An 18,677-nucleotide genomic window follows, 5' to 3' on the forward strand; every position below is an offset into this window, starting at 1 on the left:
CTATAACATTCTGTAATAAGATGCTGAATCCTCTTTTGTACATAAATAACATTTGACAAGTTCCTTGTATCAAGAATTTGAATGCCCCTTACTGAGTTCCTTGTTTATATAATTTATAAAATTACAATAAAAAGACTAATCTGTGTTTAAAAGCAACACATTAACTACTTTCACAACCCTGTACATTTTCACTGATTGCAAGAAATCACTTTATTTACAGAACAAACGATTGTTTCCATTTACAAAACTCCCTTTTTGTAATGTAAATGAGATGTTTTTTTTCTTCTGTAAAATATAACATTTAAGGTCTTATATCAGCCCTGTTGGATATTGCTTTTATTATAAGGAATTTTATTTTCTGATACGGACTACTTTATATCAATTTGTTCATTTGCTGCAACTTTCTTAGTTGGATGCACGAGTGAAAAATGAACCCACACAACGTTGACTCCTCCCCTTCGCTCTCATTCGTTAACAGAAAGGCGGAATGTGATTGGCTGTGAGATTCGATGCCCTCCTGTGATTGGCTGTTTCTTGTTTCCGGGGCTCCGATGTGAACTCACTGACGTTTCTCGGTCTGCCGAGAGACAGACCGGGGAGAATGGCTGCCAGTGGAGGTTAGCGAAGTCTTCATTGTTTTTTTTGTTTGTTTGTTTTGTTCTGACCACACTGAAGTGCCACCTTTTAAAGTTGTAGTTTTAGTGCTTAAACTGCTCGACGAGCAAAGCCTTGCAGATTGGTTCAAAGTCGTGACATGCTGTGAACTCGTCCAGAAAAAAAAAAAAATCCTCGCTTTTTTGCGACTACTCTAAACTGTTGTTTGCCGTTTGCCTGGTTGCTAACGTTAGCTGCGTGGCTAACTTTTGGCCCCCACAGCTGATTGTGTAAACACTTGATTGTGGCAAGACACGGACGTTGGACAAGCAGCAGTAATTGTTGTTCTTGACAAAATAATCTTGTCGATATCGCTTGAAATGGTTACAGACGATACAAATACATGGCCACTCACGACACTTTCCGCTCCTTGTAGCTTGCAATGTTGTGTCAAAGAATGCTTGCTAATATTAGCTTGTTGCCTGCATGTCTCCTTGAAGTTGAGCTCGTAGGTCCACCAAACTAACTGGACGCGTTACGGTTTTGTGTAATAAACACGGAAGAGCTCGTAACTTTAACGTTGGGTAGTTTTGGTCCTTCCGAGTTTGATTTTGAGCTTCACTCGCTGCTCAGAAGGGCTGCAGCCGACGTCGAGGGGGTGGCAGTCGAGATGGTAGCAAGTTAGCTACCACCTGGCGAGACAGTTTGTATTCATCCCGTCCTGTCTTTGTCCCGTCAGTGAGGAGGAGGCACTGAATGAGAAAGTTTTCCCCCCTTCGGAGCCAGGTGAAACAACAGAACCGAAGCGTCTGCGAGTTAAAAAAAAAAAAAAAAAAAAAAACACAAAAAGGAAATTTGCGGTGTCACTCAGACGACACGCTATATAATATACTTTAAAAATAGACATTCTAAACTCTTGGAGGCGCTATTAATGGAAAGAGCACTGGACCCACAAGGTTCCACGTCCACACGTCTCGACTCACCGTCCCAGTCAGAACCAGTGTGCTCAGTTTTAGGATCAGATATCTTCTGAACCCATTCAAAGTTTAAAGAACCACACCTGGAGGAGCTCTGGTGTTGTGACAGGTATTATTTTGAGGTCAGGCTGTTAAATAAGAGGTATAGTTTAAAGAAATGCATAACATTCATTCTTCAGAAAAAACAAACTAAAAAGAATGAATGGCCCCAATTTTTTACTGTAACAGGTCCGGAAAATGCTTGAAATTATTCATAATTCAAGGGTGTTTATAAACTTTGTGACAGTATTTTTCTCCCTTTTGTATTAGAAATGGCTAACATCTTATTCTATTGCAAACTCTTGTGAGTTTGTCTCTGGGTTTATGTCGTAAAACATCCCCCTTCTCCTAACGGCCATGATCCTGTTGGGTGTCGTCACAAGTACAAGACTTGCCTAATTGTTGGTTCCCTAATTGAGTTACGGCTCCCGAAAGGTGAAGGTGGATGATGATGTGTTTTTGCCCGTGTATGCGTGCGCTCATGTGTCATGCTCATTTGTCTGTTACCAAATGACCTCATGAATCACTACAAACTTGAATGAAGCACCCTGAAAGTAATCACCGGATGTACATCTATTGAATTAACTTGTAGAGTCGACTCAGTTCGAGATGGCTGCCACAGCCAACTGATCTTAAACATAAAAATGGCTATGATTCAGTCGGTTTTACAGTTTTGTGTGATTGTAGCCGAGAGTAATTCTCAGCAATACTCCTGGTACACATGATCTTTACTTAAAAACTAGCAAAAAATCGAATGAATCACTGGATAGATGTTCATGAAATTCTCGTTTTAATTAATCGCTGAATGTACATCTACAACTTTTGGAATCAGTCCAATTCAACATGGCCACCACAGCAGAGAAAGATTTCATTATATTATTGATTTTGGGGTTTTGTTGCGTCGTGTGCGTCGCCCTCTACTTTTAATTTCACCCGTGATGTTTTCTCTCTCTCTCTCTTGTGTTTCAGAGGTAGGGAAGCTGTTACAAGTACAGAATGGGACACCTCCAGTGACCAACTACAACGGGGTCGATGCTGTGCACGCCTGTAACATTCTTCAGCAGCTCAAAGCTCTGTACGACGAAGCGCAGCTGACGGACATTGTCGTAGAAGTGGACCATGGCAAGACTTTTTCGTGTCACCGAAATGTCCTCGCAGCAATCAGCCCATACTTTAGGTACAAAGTGTTGGTTTACTGATGGTTAAAAGTTAGGAGCTGGAAAATTTTACTCAGTGGCTAGCTGATAAATACCAGAGAGTTCATATTTTTATATATTCTTTTTAATTCTTTTTTTTTAAAAATCGGGTTACAGCACGAGAGTGGGTTTTTATTTTTATTGCATTCGTGATTTTTTTTTTGTTATGTTCACTACTAGGTCCATGTTCACCAGCGGCCTTACAGAGAGCAGCCAGCGTGAGGTCAAAATTGTTGGGGTGGAATCCGAATCCATGCATCTGGTTCTAGACTATGCTTACACCTCCAGAGTCACGCTCTCTGAGTCCAATGTCCAGGCCCTGTTCACGGCAGCCAGCATTTTTCAGATTCCTGCTCTGCAGGATCAGTGTGCCCAGTTTATGATCAGCCGGCTCGACCCGCAGAACTGCATCGGCGTCTTCATGTTTGCAGACGCTTATGGCCATCAGGAGCTAAGGGAACGCTCCCAGGATTACATTCGCAAGAAGGTCAGTTAAACCATGAGCGACACATTGAGTCATTACCAAATATTTGTACTGTGGTTAATCGATATGGTTGCCGTTTTATTCCACCACTTTAGACTTTGGCTCCGTTCTAATTGTCCGCTCAGTCACTGTTTAGGGCACTACATATTGAGTCAGCCATTTTGTTTTGGTGTTCACAGTTTTACCTGTAATTTGTTACAATAGTAAAAGTTTACAACTTCTGTGCTTTACGTCAGCAGAAATAGTGTTGAGACACCTAATCAGGCTAATTAAAGCTAATGCTAATCTCTGCATTTTATTACTAGGATTGCCACATGCCCATTTTTAAACTCCGTTCCTCGGGAGCCACTCTTCTGCACGTTTTAGATGTCTTCTTGCTTTAAGACACCTGATATAAATGGTTGACTTATAGACGTGCTTCTAGAGAACTTAAAGATTTGGTGAGGAAGTAATCAGGTGTGTTGGAGCAGCAGAACCTAAAACTTCCATGTCAGTGGAGCCTCGAGGCCTGGAGTTTGACACCTCTGACCTAATGTAAAGTGTCTTGTGTACTCTTCTGCCTGAAATTGAGAAATTATTAAAGAAATGAATACTGGAACTATATGTAAAATGTTTGTCATTAGGTCTAAACATTAAACACGTTGAAGGTATGTTGTAAATCAGAGCATAAAAAAAGCAAGCCACATTTTAGCCGTTGTAAGGCTGTGCAGCTCTGAACAGAAGTACTTTGTAGATATTTAATTTAAATAGCTTGAAGGCTGGGGTGTAGATAAAACTCAAGTCTGTGGTTGTTTAAAGAAAATACAATGAAAATGTGTAACAGATTTGTGTAAATAAATCTTATGTTAGTTTCATGGGGACACATGATATTAATTACATTTTCTCAGTCAAAACCAACAGAATTTTATTGTCCATCATGTTTTGCTGTATACTTATGAGATTCCTGACTGGATGCTTGATGAATAATTATGAAGTACGCTGGATTCAAGTAGTGTCCAAAATCCTAAAATGCTTGGCTGTCCCCTATCCTTCCTGTAGTCTACAATACAGGACTGTGATGTAAGTGAAGTAGTGAACATTTTGAAGGCAGCCATTGTTTTAGTTTTGCGCCTTACAAGTGCTGTATTTGTGATCGGTGGACGTGACTGCTAAAATGCTTTTGTTTTTGTTGCAGTTCTTGTGTGTGTCAAGGGAGCAAGAGTTCCTCCAGATGACCAAGGAGCAGCTGGTCAGCATTTTGAACAGTGATGACCTAAACGTGGAGAAGGAGGAGCACGTCTATGAGAGTATTGTCCGCTGGCTTGAGCACGATCGAACTGGCCGCGAAGCCAATCTTGCGGAGGTTTTTTCCCAGTGCATTCGTCTGCCCCTGCTGGACGAGGCCTTTCTCAGTCGGATACCTGGCCCGTTCGCTTGTGCCCTGTCCCTTTCTAAAGACCCCGCCGAGGCCAAAGCTCGCCTCACCGGCACAAACGGCTGTCCACAGCGCCTGGGCATGACTGCTTCTGAGATGGTGATCTGCTTTGACGCCGCTCATAAACACTCAGGTAAGAAGCAGACAGTGCCTTGCCTGGACACGGCCACGGGGAAAGTGTTCAAGCTCTGCAAACCACCTAACGATCTCCGAGAGGTCGGTATCTTGGTGTCGTCCGAGAATGACATCTACATCGCCGGTGGCTACCGACCCAGCAACAGCGAGGTGTGCATTGACCATCGAGCAGAAAGTGACTTCTGGCAGTACGAGCACGCCGGCAACCGATGGCTTCCGCGTGCACCTCTGCTGCGAGCAAGGATAGGCTGCAGACTTGTGCACTGTTGTGGGAAGCTTTATGCACTAGGAGGTCGAGTTTATGAAGGGGACGGACGAAACGCTTTAAAATCAGTAGAGTGTTATGACGCCAGGGACAACTGTTGGACAGCAGTCAGTCCTATGCCAGTTGCCATGGAGTTTCATAGTGCTTTGGAGTATAAAGACCGAATCTACGTCCTCCAAGGTAAGTGCACGCTGTCGGAGATAAGCTAGGAAATCGTTGCACCCCCCAGTTCAAAATTAAGAATTTTCTTGTCTTCTTCTTTTTGCAGGTGAATATTTTTTCTGCTATGATCCCCGTAAAGACTATTGGAGTCACCTAGCCCCGATGAGCGTCCCTCGGAGTCAAGGTCTGGCCGCCTTGTATAAAAACTGCATCTACTACATCGCTGGCATCTGCAGGAACCACCAGCGCACGTTTACCGTGGAGGTCTACGACATCGAGAGGAACACGTGGAGCCGGAAGAGAGATCTGCCCTTTGACCAAGCCACGAGCCCGTACATCAAGGCCATGCTGCTGCAAGGCAAGCTGCACCTGTTCGTACGAGCCACCCAGGTCATGGTGGAGGAGCACGTGTTCCGCACCAGCCGCAAGAACTCCCTTTACCAGTACGACGACGAGTCAGACGCGTGGACCAAGGTCTACGAGACCCCCGATCGCCTCTGGGATTTGGGTCGCCATTTCGAATGTGTGGTGGCCAAACTTTACCCGCAATGTCTACAGAAAGTGCTTTGAGCAACGTGGTTTCCGTGAACCCGATCTGTTAGGTGGAAGAGGAAATGCCGGTCCCGCCCGCCTTGTGCCTGGTGTTACCCTGGGTTTGCACCATACAGACCATTTTTTTGTTTTTTCCGTTGAGTCTTAAGTTGTTTCAACTTTGAATTGAAATTATCAAAACAGGGGTGCTTTTAAAGATTGCAGTATTTTATTTTTAATTTTTTTTTCTAGACAGCACCAACAACCCACACTGAAGCCTGTTTAACAAAACCATACAACAAATCATAAGTGCAATTATCCTGTTTTTGCTTGTTGTTGAGCCATGTTCGGTTTTATGTTTGAGATACGTAAAATGGTATTGATTTTTTTTAATTATTATTATTTTTTTGTTTTACAGATGTCAGGCATGCAAATGAGGGTGAAGGCAAGTAAAAACACCCTCTAGAGATATGGATACTATGTGTCACCGATAAGTAAGACTCTCTCTATATAAATAACTATATAAACTATATATTCATACGGGTAAGATGAGTACCAGAACTCATTAGTAGGTTGCTAGCTCTAAGGTTTGTTTGTGTTTTTTTTTATTATTATTTTGTGTTCATGCCTCCCTTCAGCTTATTTTCTAGACAATTTTTTTGAAAAATGAAGTGTGCTTTTGTATTTACATTATCTTAGTGCATGTATGACGGTCTATGGCCCCATCTTCCTTCACAAGCGTCAGCGTGTAGAACCGCACGCATCGAAGCCGTTTCGAGTTTTGCTTTGTGATTCCAGTTGAATGGGGCTCACACCTCCCTCCTTCCTTGAGTTGGCATTCATTTCGTGTCATATGCAAAGATAATTTAAGTGAAATCTTAGAAATATCCACTCTCCACATTGGAGAAAAAAGAAAAAAAGAAAAAAGGACGGCGTCAAATTAGTGCTAACACTAAGTGGCAAGTTCAGACCAACTAACAGGTTTACCTCAGAAACTTCACATATATTATTGGAGTAAAGGGACGTTTAAGGCCAAGGTGTTGAGAAAACGGCTGTATAAAAAGCTCAGTTCATTATTGAGAGATTGGGTTTTGGCATCAGACTATGGTGATTTAAAAAAAAAAAAAAAAGGTGAAATGCCAAAAGAAAGCATTTTGGGGTCTTGCTATAGTTGTTGTGGACATTGAAACTAATATTGTGGTAGCAATAAATCAAGGGACTGTGATTAGGCTATATTAGTAAAAGTGCATTAATGTTTTTGTTTGCTTGTTTCTGCTTAGTGGGGGGGAAAAAATGGTAGTGCCACTAATGATTGTTTGGCTGTTGCATGGGTGCAGGCTTGGATTGATGTGTAACTCAGTGCAGATTACGTGCGATGCCAATGTGCCTGTGGCTGTAAAAAAAAAAAAAAAAAAAAGGGGGGACTGAGGGGGGGGGGGTCGACATAATCATAAACTGCATCTCCTGATGATAAACATCTGAAATGTCAGCTCGGCACTGCACTGAATCTCTGGCCACTTCGGCAGTTCTCAACTGCGAACTTTGCAAAGCGCCCTCTCTGAAACACGGCCCGCGCGAGGGTCCAGATTTTTGTGCCGTTTCCATCGGACAGCCACGAATCTGCCTCTCCACGCCATCACACGGACACAAAACCTCTAGTGCTGCTTTGTTGTTGTTGTTTTTTTTTTTGTTTGTTTGTTTCTTTGACAATCTTGTGTAAAAGATAACCACCGCTGAGTGACCCTCGCTGTCATTGGGATAAATTTCTTTTTTCTGTCAGTGCTTCGTCTCCTCACGCAGGTTCCTGTGTCATCTTTGCACTGCACATTTCCAACGCTTCTATCCCCCCCACCCCTCTTTCTTTTCATTAACATAAAGCTCAAAAGGTTTACATGGAAATAAATACCCGAAGAGTCACTTTCAGCAAGGACTTGAGGATATAATCTACTTCTCCAAGAGAAGACCCAACCGTCGAAAGACTTAAAGCTGATTCTAATCAACGCGGCTTGAACAGAACCCTCTCCCTAAGCACGCTCGTCTCGAGCGCTAGAGCTTCACCAACATGGCTACAGAGCAGGAACGGAGAACTCTCAGGATTTCTACTGATACACAGTACTGTATTTAAAGTTTTGTTATGTGTAATATACTGTACTATAGGTTTGCTGTACTTGCACAGTTTTCTAAACTTATATTCAGTTTCTTTTATAACTTGAAAAAAAAAAGAAAAATAGATGTGATTTCCCTTTTGTCTCCAGTGGCTGTTTTTATTTTCATTTTTTTCATATATATTTTTTTTTATCTTTGTGAATATTTAGTTTTGACAGAGCTGATGAGAGGGGAAAGAAGATTACCTAATTTAGCTGATTTTTTTTGTTTTATTTTTGTTGTTGTTGTTTCTTTCTGTAGTCCATTAGTTTTTTTTCCCTAACACCTCACTGAAACTAATTCCAGCTAACGTTCTGCTTTAACACCAGTCGTGTCACGTCACGCGTCAAGCTCCAACGAAAAACCGCTCTCTGTGGGTGTCCGTGGACATTTGCTGTCACATTTTAGCCTCTTTCTGGTCCGTCTTCAGGCATTGCTCATGGGTGCTATTCCATTGTCCTGGTTTTCTTTCTTCATTTTTACTTTAGTGATTTGTCTGTTTTTGGGTTTCAGGTCAGAAGTGGTTGTTGAGCTCAACTGTGAACTTCACATTGCACATAATTGAAAATAACAATAATAATAATAAAAAGAAACAATGAAGTTTGGAATGTGCTCATTTCTTTTGGGTTTTAGCTTCAGATAGTCATCTTGACTGTATTGATCGGCGTGTTTTGTAACTGTGAAACAGCAGCGTGACCTTTAGGCTCAAATAGGAGCCAAACTCTGTCCCTTCAGCTGATGAGGACTCCAGAGGAAGCCCTCCGGTGGATGCAGGGAGACATGTGACCGGGCGTCAAATGAGCGAGCTGCCGTCCGGGGACTCGGGTGTCCAAACCTTTGAGCTCTCAAACCCCCCAGCCGCCCCATAAAGGCTCTCGGTAGAAGGTAAGTTGAGCTCAGACGGGAAGAAACACCCGGCTGTTTGCGCGCGAGGCTTTTATATATATATACGCCACGCGCTCTCTTTGTTCTCAGAGCCCCGCCGTGTTTCGTCTCTTCCCGTCTTGACTCCGTACGTTCCGCTCCCAGGTGTGTAAAAAGCGCATTTAAAGCGCTGTTTTTATTATTAATATTTTTTTTTTAAATTCTCCGTGTCGGAGGCAAAGCGAACGGCGGCTAAACTTTTGCTACCCGTCACTCCTAGTTGAAGAAGCCCGGAAAAGTGACGTAACTGCTGATGCTCGTGACAGCTCAACTACATGTCTGCTTTTATTTCTTTTTTAATGGCCCAAATCTTTCCTGCTGTGTCGACCTTTGAGTCAAGCGGACTTGTCATAGTGTCGTTAAACTCCAAAGTGCTGCTGTTTTATTTACCAGAGAAGTTTGAAATGTGTCTCAGCTCTCTGTGGCGGAGCAACATGCTACTGCAGACACGTGTGTACAGTTATTTCCCCTCATTTCTGTACAGTTCATTCCCCTCATTTTGACGTTTTTACACACAGGCTTAGCATTCCTTGAAGGAATGCATGTCGCCCGCCAGCTTTCATGCCCAGTATGTGTTCAGGATGACTCTCGGCTACTACCACACCCAAGTTTTAGCCCAGTATCTGTTCAATTGGCTGTTTTATAGCCATTTGTGTGTTTTATAAGGTTCCTTAGCTGTTGGTGCCATCTTGAATGGTGCTAACTCTGGGTCGTGAAACACCAAGTGGACAACTTTGACAAGACCTAGCTGTCACACAGAGACAAAGCCCGCAGTCATACATTTATATCTAAAACAGGAAGTGCAATGGTTGGCAATGTTTGTATACCAGCAGTCTCTGAAACTTACATTTAAACTCCAATTGTGGAACGACTCCAAGTTTACGTTTACTGCCAGTGAATGTAAACTGACAGGATAGTTGCACCCGTTGTGTTACAGTGAATGTTTTCTGCTTTTATTGTTCTTATGATTGCTATAAATACTCACCCTCCTTTAAAGAGACTGTCCTAATTCAACTCAGAGAAAAGATTATTGAAAATTACAAGTCAAAGGGTGGCTACAAAAGGATTTCTAAGGTCCTAAACATCCCCAGGAGTTCTGTTAAATCCATCATCAAGAAGTGGAAGGTATATGGGATGTGTGCAAATCTACCAAAAGCAGGCCGTCCTCATAAACTGAGTGATTGTGAAGAAGGAGAATAGTGAGAGAGAGAGAGACCACTAAAACACCTGTGAGCACTCTGAAGGAGGTCCATAGGACATATTTTGTATAAGGACATACTTTTTCAAGGCACTGTACATGTATGTAAAGTAGAGGCACCAGAGAATTATGATAGCCTTGGAAAAACTGTACTTGGAATTTCTATATGTCAAAAAGTAAGATGTCAACATTGTAATGCTATAGCGTATAGGGAGCTTGGGAAGTCCCTGTTACTGTATGTACTGCTATTAAACAGTATGACTGGTTATTGGCAGGACTTCTTAATATTAAGCAACAAAAACAAAGGAGTAGAATGTGTGGTTGTTCATTGGAATTGTTTAATAGTGGAGGTAATTTGTCACTCTGGATCATTTTTGGTAAACACGTTCGAGCTGAATGTGGATTGATTTAAAGCTGTCAATGATGTTAATTGGCCTAAAAGACTGTTGAACAGAGATCTAAAGATCAGTAAAACAGACGTGGAGAAGTGAATTTAATAGGAACCCTGTTTTTAATGTTGATTTAAAATCAACAACATCAAGAATTTATGTTTAAACACCATTTATTACAGGAAACCCAGGGGTAAAGATGAGCTATTTCTTATTTAAGGTTAGGTACAAGGATTATTGGGAGACACAGGTGGTTGGAAAGTAGTAATAAAATGTATAATTTGTGTGGAGGTCATTGTGTTGGGGATGAATCTTTTGTATTGTTTGAATATAGGAGCACAGAGATAATGCTGAATAGGGAAAACACTCATCAAAGTAATATGGTAATTCCGCCTGTATGCATAAACTGATCCTTATGATGCAGTCTGGGAATGTGGGAGTGATTTGTGTACTTGGAGACGGTTTGAGGATAGTGTTAAATTATTCATTTATTTTATTGTGTGCCTGCCTGTACCTAAAAAGAAATGTCATGTCTTGTGCTCCATACAGTTCATTTGTTGTGATTTCTGTTATAAAATGACATGAAATGAAAACGTTTGGGAACCACTGCATTAGACGTAGACGGCCCGCAAAGGACCTTAAGTTTGGAATGATAGTTATGTTTATTTATTTTTTTTAAACGCGTCTACCCAAGTTAGAACAGCTGGAGCGAGCACGTTGCTGCTTTAATAACCCGCCGTTCTGCCTGTGCACAGGAAGAAGATGGGCCCCGCACCTGCAGAAGTGGTGGGTCACAAACCCTTGGATGGCGGCTGGGGATGGATGGTGGTGCTTGGTGCCCATATCTCCATCGGATTTGCTTACTCGACTCCCAAGGCCCTTTCCATCTTCTTCAAGGCGATCCAAGAGGACTTGGACGCCAGCTACAGTGAAATAGCGTGGATTTCCTCGATCATGCTCGCTGTAATGTACGCAGGCGGTGAGTCGTCAGTGTTTGCCTTGTTGGTTTGTACAAAGAGAAACATAATGACTGTTATCACAACATTTAATACCTTATCTGAGAACACGTGTTAGTAATGAACTCTTAGAACATGTTAGTACCCCGAGGCAGTATGCTAACCCACATATTACAAGCTCAGATATGCACCACGCGATGTGGATGTAGCAGACAGCAGCTGACATTTTTAACTGACTAGTTTAAGCGAAAGAAAAGCAAACTCCACACGTGATCCTTTCTCGACAAGTGCTCTGAAAGCTGTTTTCTGCTGTGTGAACTAACCAGTGACGCCACCGATTTGAGCTTATCTTGTGCACACGTTTATTAACGCCGTTCTGCAATATTCTGCTCCTAGTCATCACCTGACTTTCACTCGCACATCTGTAAAACAAACAAAAAAACCAACCCCCCGATAAGCTGCATGACGTCAAATAAGGAATTTGCATCTCCAATCTGTAGGCCAGCCCGTTCTTTAGTCAGCACCTTTAAAGCGCTATCTGTATGTGGATACTATTGTGTTGGCTGCAAACATTAACTAGGTCAGCTCTGATTTATTTATTTATTTTTCCTTCTTGATCACTACTTTTATTTCATCTTTTGAACAAAGTTGCAGTTGAAGCACATATAAAACCTATAACTATAACAAACAGCTGGCTGTATCTGCACAGTTTGTATTAGCATGTGCATTAAAGTTTATAATTTAACTTTATGCTCAGATTTGTAAACCTGAGCCCAATGTTTTGAGTCAGTTGGTAAATCCTTGTGCTAAGCACTTTTTGTACTCCTTACAAAACAACCTGTGTGTGTGTCTTTTTGCATTGTGGACTCAACAGATACATAATTGATATATTGACTTCACATGAGTGGCTGCACTCTCTGACTCTCTGCGGCTGCCTAATTAGAGAAATGTCAGCATGTATTAGTCCCCTGACTTAGATTTGAAACAGCCTCTCTGACACGCACTCCTTGGGGGTAGCATTTCGCTGGGCCACGGCTGTCGGAGACTGGTTGGCAACTCGAAATTGCGAGAAAATTCAGAGTAAACAGGCAGTTTTGGATAAATTCTCAGGGTTTGTGACCAAGCAGCCAGTGAGCTACATTTTGAAAGTCACGGCCATTTTTGTGTGTGTGTGTGTGTGTGTGTATGCCTTGCAGAATTGCATTCTGGGCTGTACACATTATTTCACTGTCCACCTCCGCTCACATCGTGCATGTCTCAGCCAACTTACGAAACGGGTTTGAGACAACCTCAGTCACTCTGGGACTATTTTGAGAGAAAATTTGTTGCACAAGTCTTTTGAGCATGTTCAAATTTCGAGCAGCATGGTTACGAGCCTCTGCATCTCACACGAGGAAGCCGCAAACCTCTGCAAACGTTTGGAAACATTTTAAAGATTTCCTCCTGAATGCTGCGTGCCAGCAGTCGCAGCCCAGTGCGATGCCTCTAAATACCTTTAGAAATATGCCTTCTTGTCTTTAACATTAAAGACTACTCTATATGCAAATACCATTATCACTCATGCTGCAGTATCTAAAACTAAACTAAAACTAGTTGAAGAAGGCAACAGAACCTGCCTGGATTTTGACTTTCACATGCTAAGGCCTCCTTCACACCAGAAGATGACTCCGCTACAAGGTTAAGAAGTCAGCCAGAACATGGACTGCTCCAACACACCTGATTTGGAGCCTGTGATTAACAGGCTTCTGCAAAACATGAAGAGGTAATTTAACCACTGCATCATGTGTGTTGGAGCAGGGAAACAAGTAAAACATGCAGGATAGTGGCCCTCAAGGACCAGGGTTGCCTATCCCTGGTATACAATAAAAGTTCTGAAATGTGTAGGACAATTCAGTTCAGTTTCAGTTCAGTTTATAAAGGCCAAGTTAAGCACTCAAGCACTGATCGCAAACATTCACATACATTATAAAACCCACTTAGTAAAAGTTATTTATATAAGGAAGCCGGCAGATTGTGTTGAATCTTCACTTCGTCGCAGTCTCCCATCCTGAGCAGCGTATGGCAACAGTGGAAAGGAACAACTCCGTTTTTAATAGGGAGAAGCCTCCATCAGAACCAGAACCAGGCTCAGGATGAGCAGCCATCTGCTTCGACCGGCTGGGGTTTGAGAGGACAGGGAAGAGACCCAGACAAACACACAATGATTGGTCCAGATGTAGTTTCTATGGGAAGAAAAACAAAATAAAACAGATTAATGACAGCAATAACTGCATGTACAAACAAGGAGAGCAAAGAGAGTAAAGACAGCAGCAGAATGTGGTCAGTTTGTCCTCCAGCAGCCTTTAGCAGCATAACTAAGGGATAGACGAGGAAACCCAACCCTAACTATAAGATTTATCAAAAAGAGAAGTTTTAAGCCTGGTCTTAAAAGTAGACAGGGTGTCAGCCTCAGACAGAAACCAGAAGTTGGTTCCACAAGAGAGGAGCCTGAGAACCAAAAGCTCTGCCTCCTGTTCTACTTTTAGAAACTCTAGGAACCACGAGTAAACCTGCAGAGAGAGAAGTGACCTGTTAGAAAAATATGGAACAATAAGATCTTTATTATAAGATGCAGCTTGGTTGTTGACAGGTTTGTATGTTAGAGTAAGATTTTAAATTCTATTCTGAATTTGACAGGAAGCCAGTGGAGAGAAGATAAAACTGGAGAAATAGGATCTCTTCTTCCAACTCTCATCAGAACTCAAGCAGCAGCATTTTGGATCAACTGAAGACTTTTTAGAGAGTATTTTAGATAAACGTTGATAAATACTAAGACCAGTTTTTCTGCATCATTTTGGGACAAGATGTTTCTAGGGATATTATGCAGGTTGAAGTAAGAATACCTGTGTGTGTGTGTGAGATATGTACTAAAAAACATTGTAGCCTTTTTGTGTAAATATTCTTCTTTTCTAATCTGTTACTGTAAGATCTTAAAATTAACGTAGTTGAGACACTTAGTTCAAGCAGTCATATGATTTAATCTGATTGCTGTTATGCCCCAAATGAGAAAATTAACAAAATTTCCTCCCTTTTTCATACCCCACCCCCACCCCAAAAAGCCATTTTATTCATCCTAAACTATCAGTGTGAACATGGATAATTTCCTGTAGTCTGAATGGGTTAAAAAAAATAAATCTTGATTTGACCTCAGCTATCAGTCTAACTGTTTCAACCGGTGAACCTGGTAAATATTCAATGTTAATGTTTACCTAGGGTGACCATAATTGGATTTTTCTAAAAACCCCAATGAAAGAAAAGTGTTTGCAAGGAGAGAAAACAAAACAAAACATACATTAAAACAAAGTATTCTGGAAATAACCTTTCTTGCAAACAAGAATAAAATGGATAAAAAAAGCAACAAACCAAGTTGACCAAGAAAAAGTCAAAAACTACATGCTCCTTTAAAAAAAACAAAACCTTTTTGCACAGCGAGCTGCACCATGTGACCGCTGCTCTCGTATTGCACGAAGCGATCTGAAACAGCTGAAACGACTCTTCAACGCATGGCCCGTTTTTCCCACCACGCTGTATTTGTGTCGCAGGTGAATGGCACATAACGTGACTAAATAAAAGTCTGAAATAAAAGGCCCACGTGCACATGGGTAGCCGCTTTCAAGGTTACGGGAAAGCGGGTCATGTGATTCACCTGCGCTCAGCTCAGGGAGACCCGACTTGTGAAATATACCTCTCCACTGTGGATCAGGCACAAGACTTTATCATATTGTCCTTTGTGAGCCCAATGTCACCCAGCAGAGGAGAGAGACGGCGGGGATATATCAGAGCACACTGGGGTCTGACACCACGTCCCCATGGGAGAGACATGACAGCCTTCTCAGAAAACCTCTGACCAAAGGAGTCTGAATGATAAACCTATAATGGAAATGGAAATGCTGCTAGAAAGAGAGATGCACCTCTGCAGTCAGGAAGATGATTTATCTTTGACCTCTGCTGGCACCTGGTCAACTGTACAAACCACCCTCATGGATGTTTGGTTCTTTCGTGTACAGTGGAACCAATTGTTTAGGATCGGCTCAGCTTGACAGCTGGAATAAAGACGTTTTTACGCAGTGTTCATGCATTCGTGTAGTCATAATTGGGTCATTTAAAAAAAAACCCATCATCAATTGGTCACTGAATGTGTGTGGTTAAAATAAAGTTGCCACAGTCTAATCCTGGCTTAAGTCCAAACATATTACCTGAATTTGTATGGAACTGAATACAATCACTCGTCCTTTCCAAGCTGCGGAGATGTCGCTGAAGCTAAAACTAAAACTTGGGGAAAAAAAACGCGGCAAACTGTGTAACAACACATAGAAGCTGTGACCACACAGCAAGGGTTTTGTTGAGTTGTCATGGCTAAAAGATATAAGCGACAGGAAGACCCAGCTTGATGATTTTTCTTTTTTAAATCAATTAATTACAAAAGAAGTGCCAAGCAGAGCACCCCGGGGATGAGACAGATCCAAGGGACAGATTGTGTCTGCCCAAGAATGTAAAACAATGACTTTTAAACATGCTTGTCTGCAAGGACCCTAACTGGGAGGCCATATCACTGTAAGAGCAATACGACCTGGCATGAAACTGAGCGGACATGCATGACAGCTCTGTTACCCCTAATGAGGACATCTCAGAGGACCTTATCAGAATCAGAATCTTATCAGTGAATCTTCAACAATGTTGTTCTGCTTGAAATTAATCCTTTCTTTCACCATCTGCAGAAAAGCACCCATAGCTAATCAACAGTTTTATACTTGAAACCTTTGGGAGGAGTCCATGCAAAACGTTTGCACTTAGTTTTAATGTTGATTTTCTTAGTGTTTGTAAAATGAAAATGTCATCTTCATTAAATTTGTCTGAGTGATAATTGTAACAAACATAAATGTACATTTATATTTATATATTCCTTGAAGAAATGCATGTCACCCGCCACTTTTCATGCCATGGTTTTAGACTAATATCATCTTACAAAGATGACAGAGTTTCAGATGTTTTTGGTCAAACCTTGAACATAACGTTTTTCTCATCATAGTTCAAGATGTCACACTCAGAGTGTCTGTTTTGAATGACTCTCAGCTACTACCACATCAAATTTTGGCTCAGTATTTGTAAAATTAACCAAGTTGTAGCCATTAATGTGATTTGTAAGTGTGCTTTGGTAGACATCTTGAATTGGGTTGGGTCCAAAAGTTAACCAAATGTTTGTGTTCATCTGGTGATTATTTCCTGAAAGGTTTGTTAAAATCTATCCAGCGCTTCATGAGCTCTTTTGCTAACAGACAGAGTTGAGTCCAAATAGTTAGTGGCAACACTTTAAACCTTCTTGTGCTATTTGTTGAAGCTCAAAATATGTGTTTGGGATCGGTCTCAGCTACTGTCACTTCAAATATTAGGTCAATATTTATAAAACTGGCTGAATTATAGCCAATTTTGTTTTTTCTAAGGTCAGTTAGCTGCGCCAACCATCTAGTATTGTGTTGACTCCAAAAGTTAATCAATTGCAGATGCACATCAAGTGATTACTTTCTGAAAGTTTCAATAAAATTTGTCCAGCGGTCAATGATATATTCTGAGAACAGACGGACACAGAGGCAAAAACATTATCGTTCTGCCTTCGCCTTTTGGCAGCGGGCGATGAAAAGTTTTATTATTCCAGCATCATTTTCCCTCACTGCCACGATATTTTTCTCATTCACTGGAAAAAAAAAATCCAACGCTAAAGGAAATATGTCCTTGAAGAAAGTCATGTTTGTCAATCTTTTTTTTTCTTCTTTTCTTCTGGTTTCAGTTATCACCAACCTTGCGGAGGGTCTTCTCATTTTCCCGAAAATCAACTCCATTTTCAGTTTTCATTAGCAGCCAACAGATAGTAGTTTGAATGATGCTCACTTTCTTGTCTGCAGAGTTTGGATAAGATCAATCTATATTCAAACAACTTGTCTTTATGGCAGAAAGGAAGAAAGACATTTTCATTATGGAATGCTGTAGAATGACTGGTGGCGCAATGTCACTCTTTCAGGCAAGGTTATAAATGAAGGAAAGGTTGACAGCATATAAAAGACTGTTCAATTGCTGATTGATCACTGCGTGTAGAGTTATACATTATCAGGGGGAAGTATAATGAGTTGCTAGGCTCCTTCTTGTGGATACACACTTATATGGAAGTTTTCCATCACCTGCTGGGATGTTCTTTTGCCCTTGGTTTAGATGTATGAACTTACACCAGAGACAGTTTGGACTTTCTCAGCAGTTGACGTTCACACTTTCATTTCACTGCAAAAGGGGATTCCTTTTTTTTTTTTTTTTTTTTTTACAACTGGAAAGAGAAGATGAAGAATGAAGATGCAGGACATGATCAAAATGTACACGGTAAAAATCAATGTTTTATTCACTGCATGTCGGGAATGGCGGCTGAGGCTCCTTGACTTGCAACAGGCCAGGAGGAAACGTAAACGTTGCAAACGTTTGCTTGGCACGCCCTCCGGACTAAAGAGGACAGGGACCAATCCAGCTAGTTATTGCTAGTTAAAAGCCTGCCTCTCTGGTGGCATGGGGGTACATTAGTGCCTATAACATGGACAGCTTACACATCTGGAAAGGCACCATCAGCGCAGAAAGGTATATGTACAGGTTTTAGAACAACATATGTTCCCATCCAGTCACTCCCATCCAGTTGATTTCTGAAACGACTGTAAGAAATCAACATGCACACCTTGGCTGGTCATGTTAAAGCTAATTTCTGTAATTGTTGACTGAATGCTCAACAACTTGAGTTTCTTTTCGGATTAACAAAGACAGTGAGACACTGCAATGTTTTGTTGAAGCCCAGATTCAAGCTTTTCTTCTTCTTTTATTGCTGTAGTAATGATTAGGCAAAAAAACAAAACAAGCTATCTTCCCTGACTGGGAATCAAACCCGGGCCGCGGCGGTGAGAGTGCCGAATCCTAGCCACTAGACCACCAGGGAACTGTTGATGGTCTTTAGTGTCCACATCCGTCAGTTTTATCAGGTATAATTAGGTCAGCAAGCCAGGAGAACAAAACTTTTATACGTTTTTACGATGCAAAACTTAAATTTTGAGATAAAAAGTGTGTTTTTTGGTCTATTTGTTAATAGTCTAGTCCAGCACGTATTCCACCTTACACTTTGAATGTATGTAACCTGAGGTTTGACATGGGGTTGATTTCTGAAACGACTGTAAGAAATCAACATGCACACCTTGGCTGGTCAT

At 41.5% G+C, this 18,677-nt stretch overlaps 2 protein-coding genes across 3 annotated transcripts in view; both read left to right on the forward strand.

Annotated features, from left to right (window-relative positions):
* Positions 1-601: 601 nt before the first annotated feature.
* Positions 602-6,956, forward strand: kbtbd8 (kelch repeat and BTB (POZ) domain containing 8). The gene is made up of 5 exons (XM_017429944.3): positions 602-617; positions 2,580-2,787; positions 2,987-3,293; positions 4,465-5,284; positions 5,373-6,956. Exons 1-5 carry the CDS (start codon positions 602-604, stop codon positions 5,834-5,836), a joined length of 1,815 nt encoding a protein of 604 aa, XP_017285433.1. The 3' UTR covers positions 5,837-6,956.
* Positions 6,957-7,370: 414 nt separating this feature from the next.
* The window catches only part of LOC108244093 (monocarboxylate transporter 2-like), a 43,171-nt gene continuing 31,864 nt past the window's right edge, over positions 7,371-18,677 (forward strand). The window contains exons 1-2 of one of the 2 annotated variants that reach the window (XM_017429986.3): positions 7,371-8,827; positions 11,209-11,432. In XM_017429986.3, the coding sequence (XP_017285475.1) occupies positions 11,216-11,432 (217 nt within the window). In that variant the 5' untranslated portion in view covers positions 7,371-8,827; positions 11,209-11,215. Of the gene's footprint in view, positions 8,828-8,904; positions 8,972-11,208; positions 11,433-18,677 lie in introns of those variants that run through there. The other variant, XM_037975257.1, reaches the window with a different exon arrangement.

The sequence above is a fragment of the Kryptolebias marmoratus genome, linkage group LG4, assembly GCF_001649575.2.
Source record: "Kryptolebias marmoratus isolate JLee-2015 linkage group LG4, ASM164957v2, whole genome shotgun sequence".
Classification (NCBI taxonomy): Eukaryota; Metazoa; Chordata; class Actinopteri; order Cyprinodontiformes; family Rivulidae; genus Kryptolebias; species Kryptolebias marmoratus.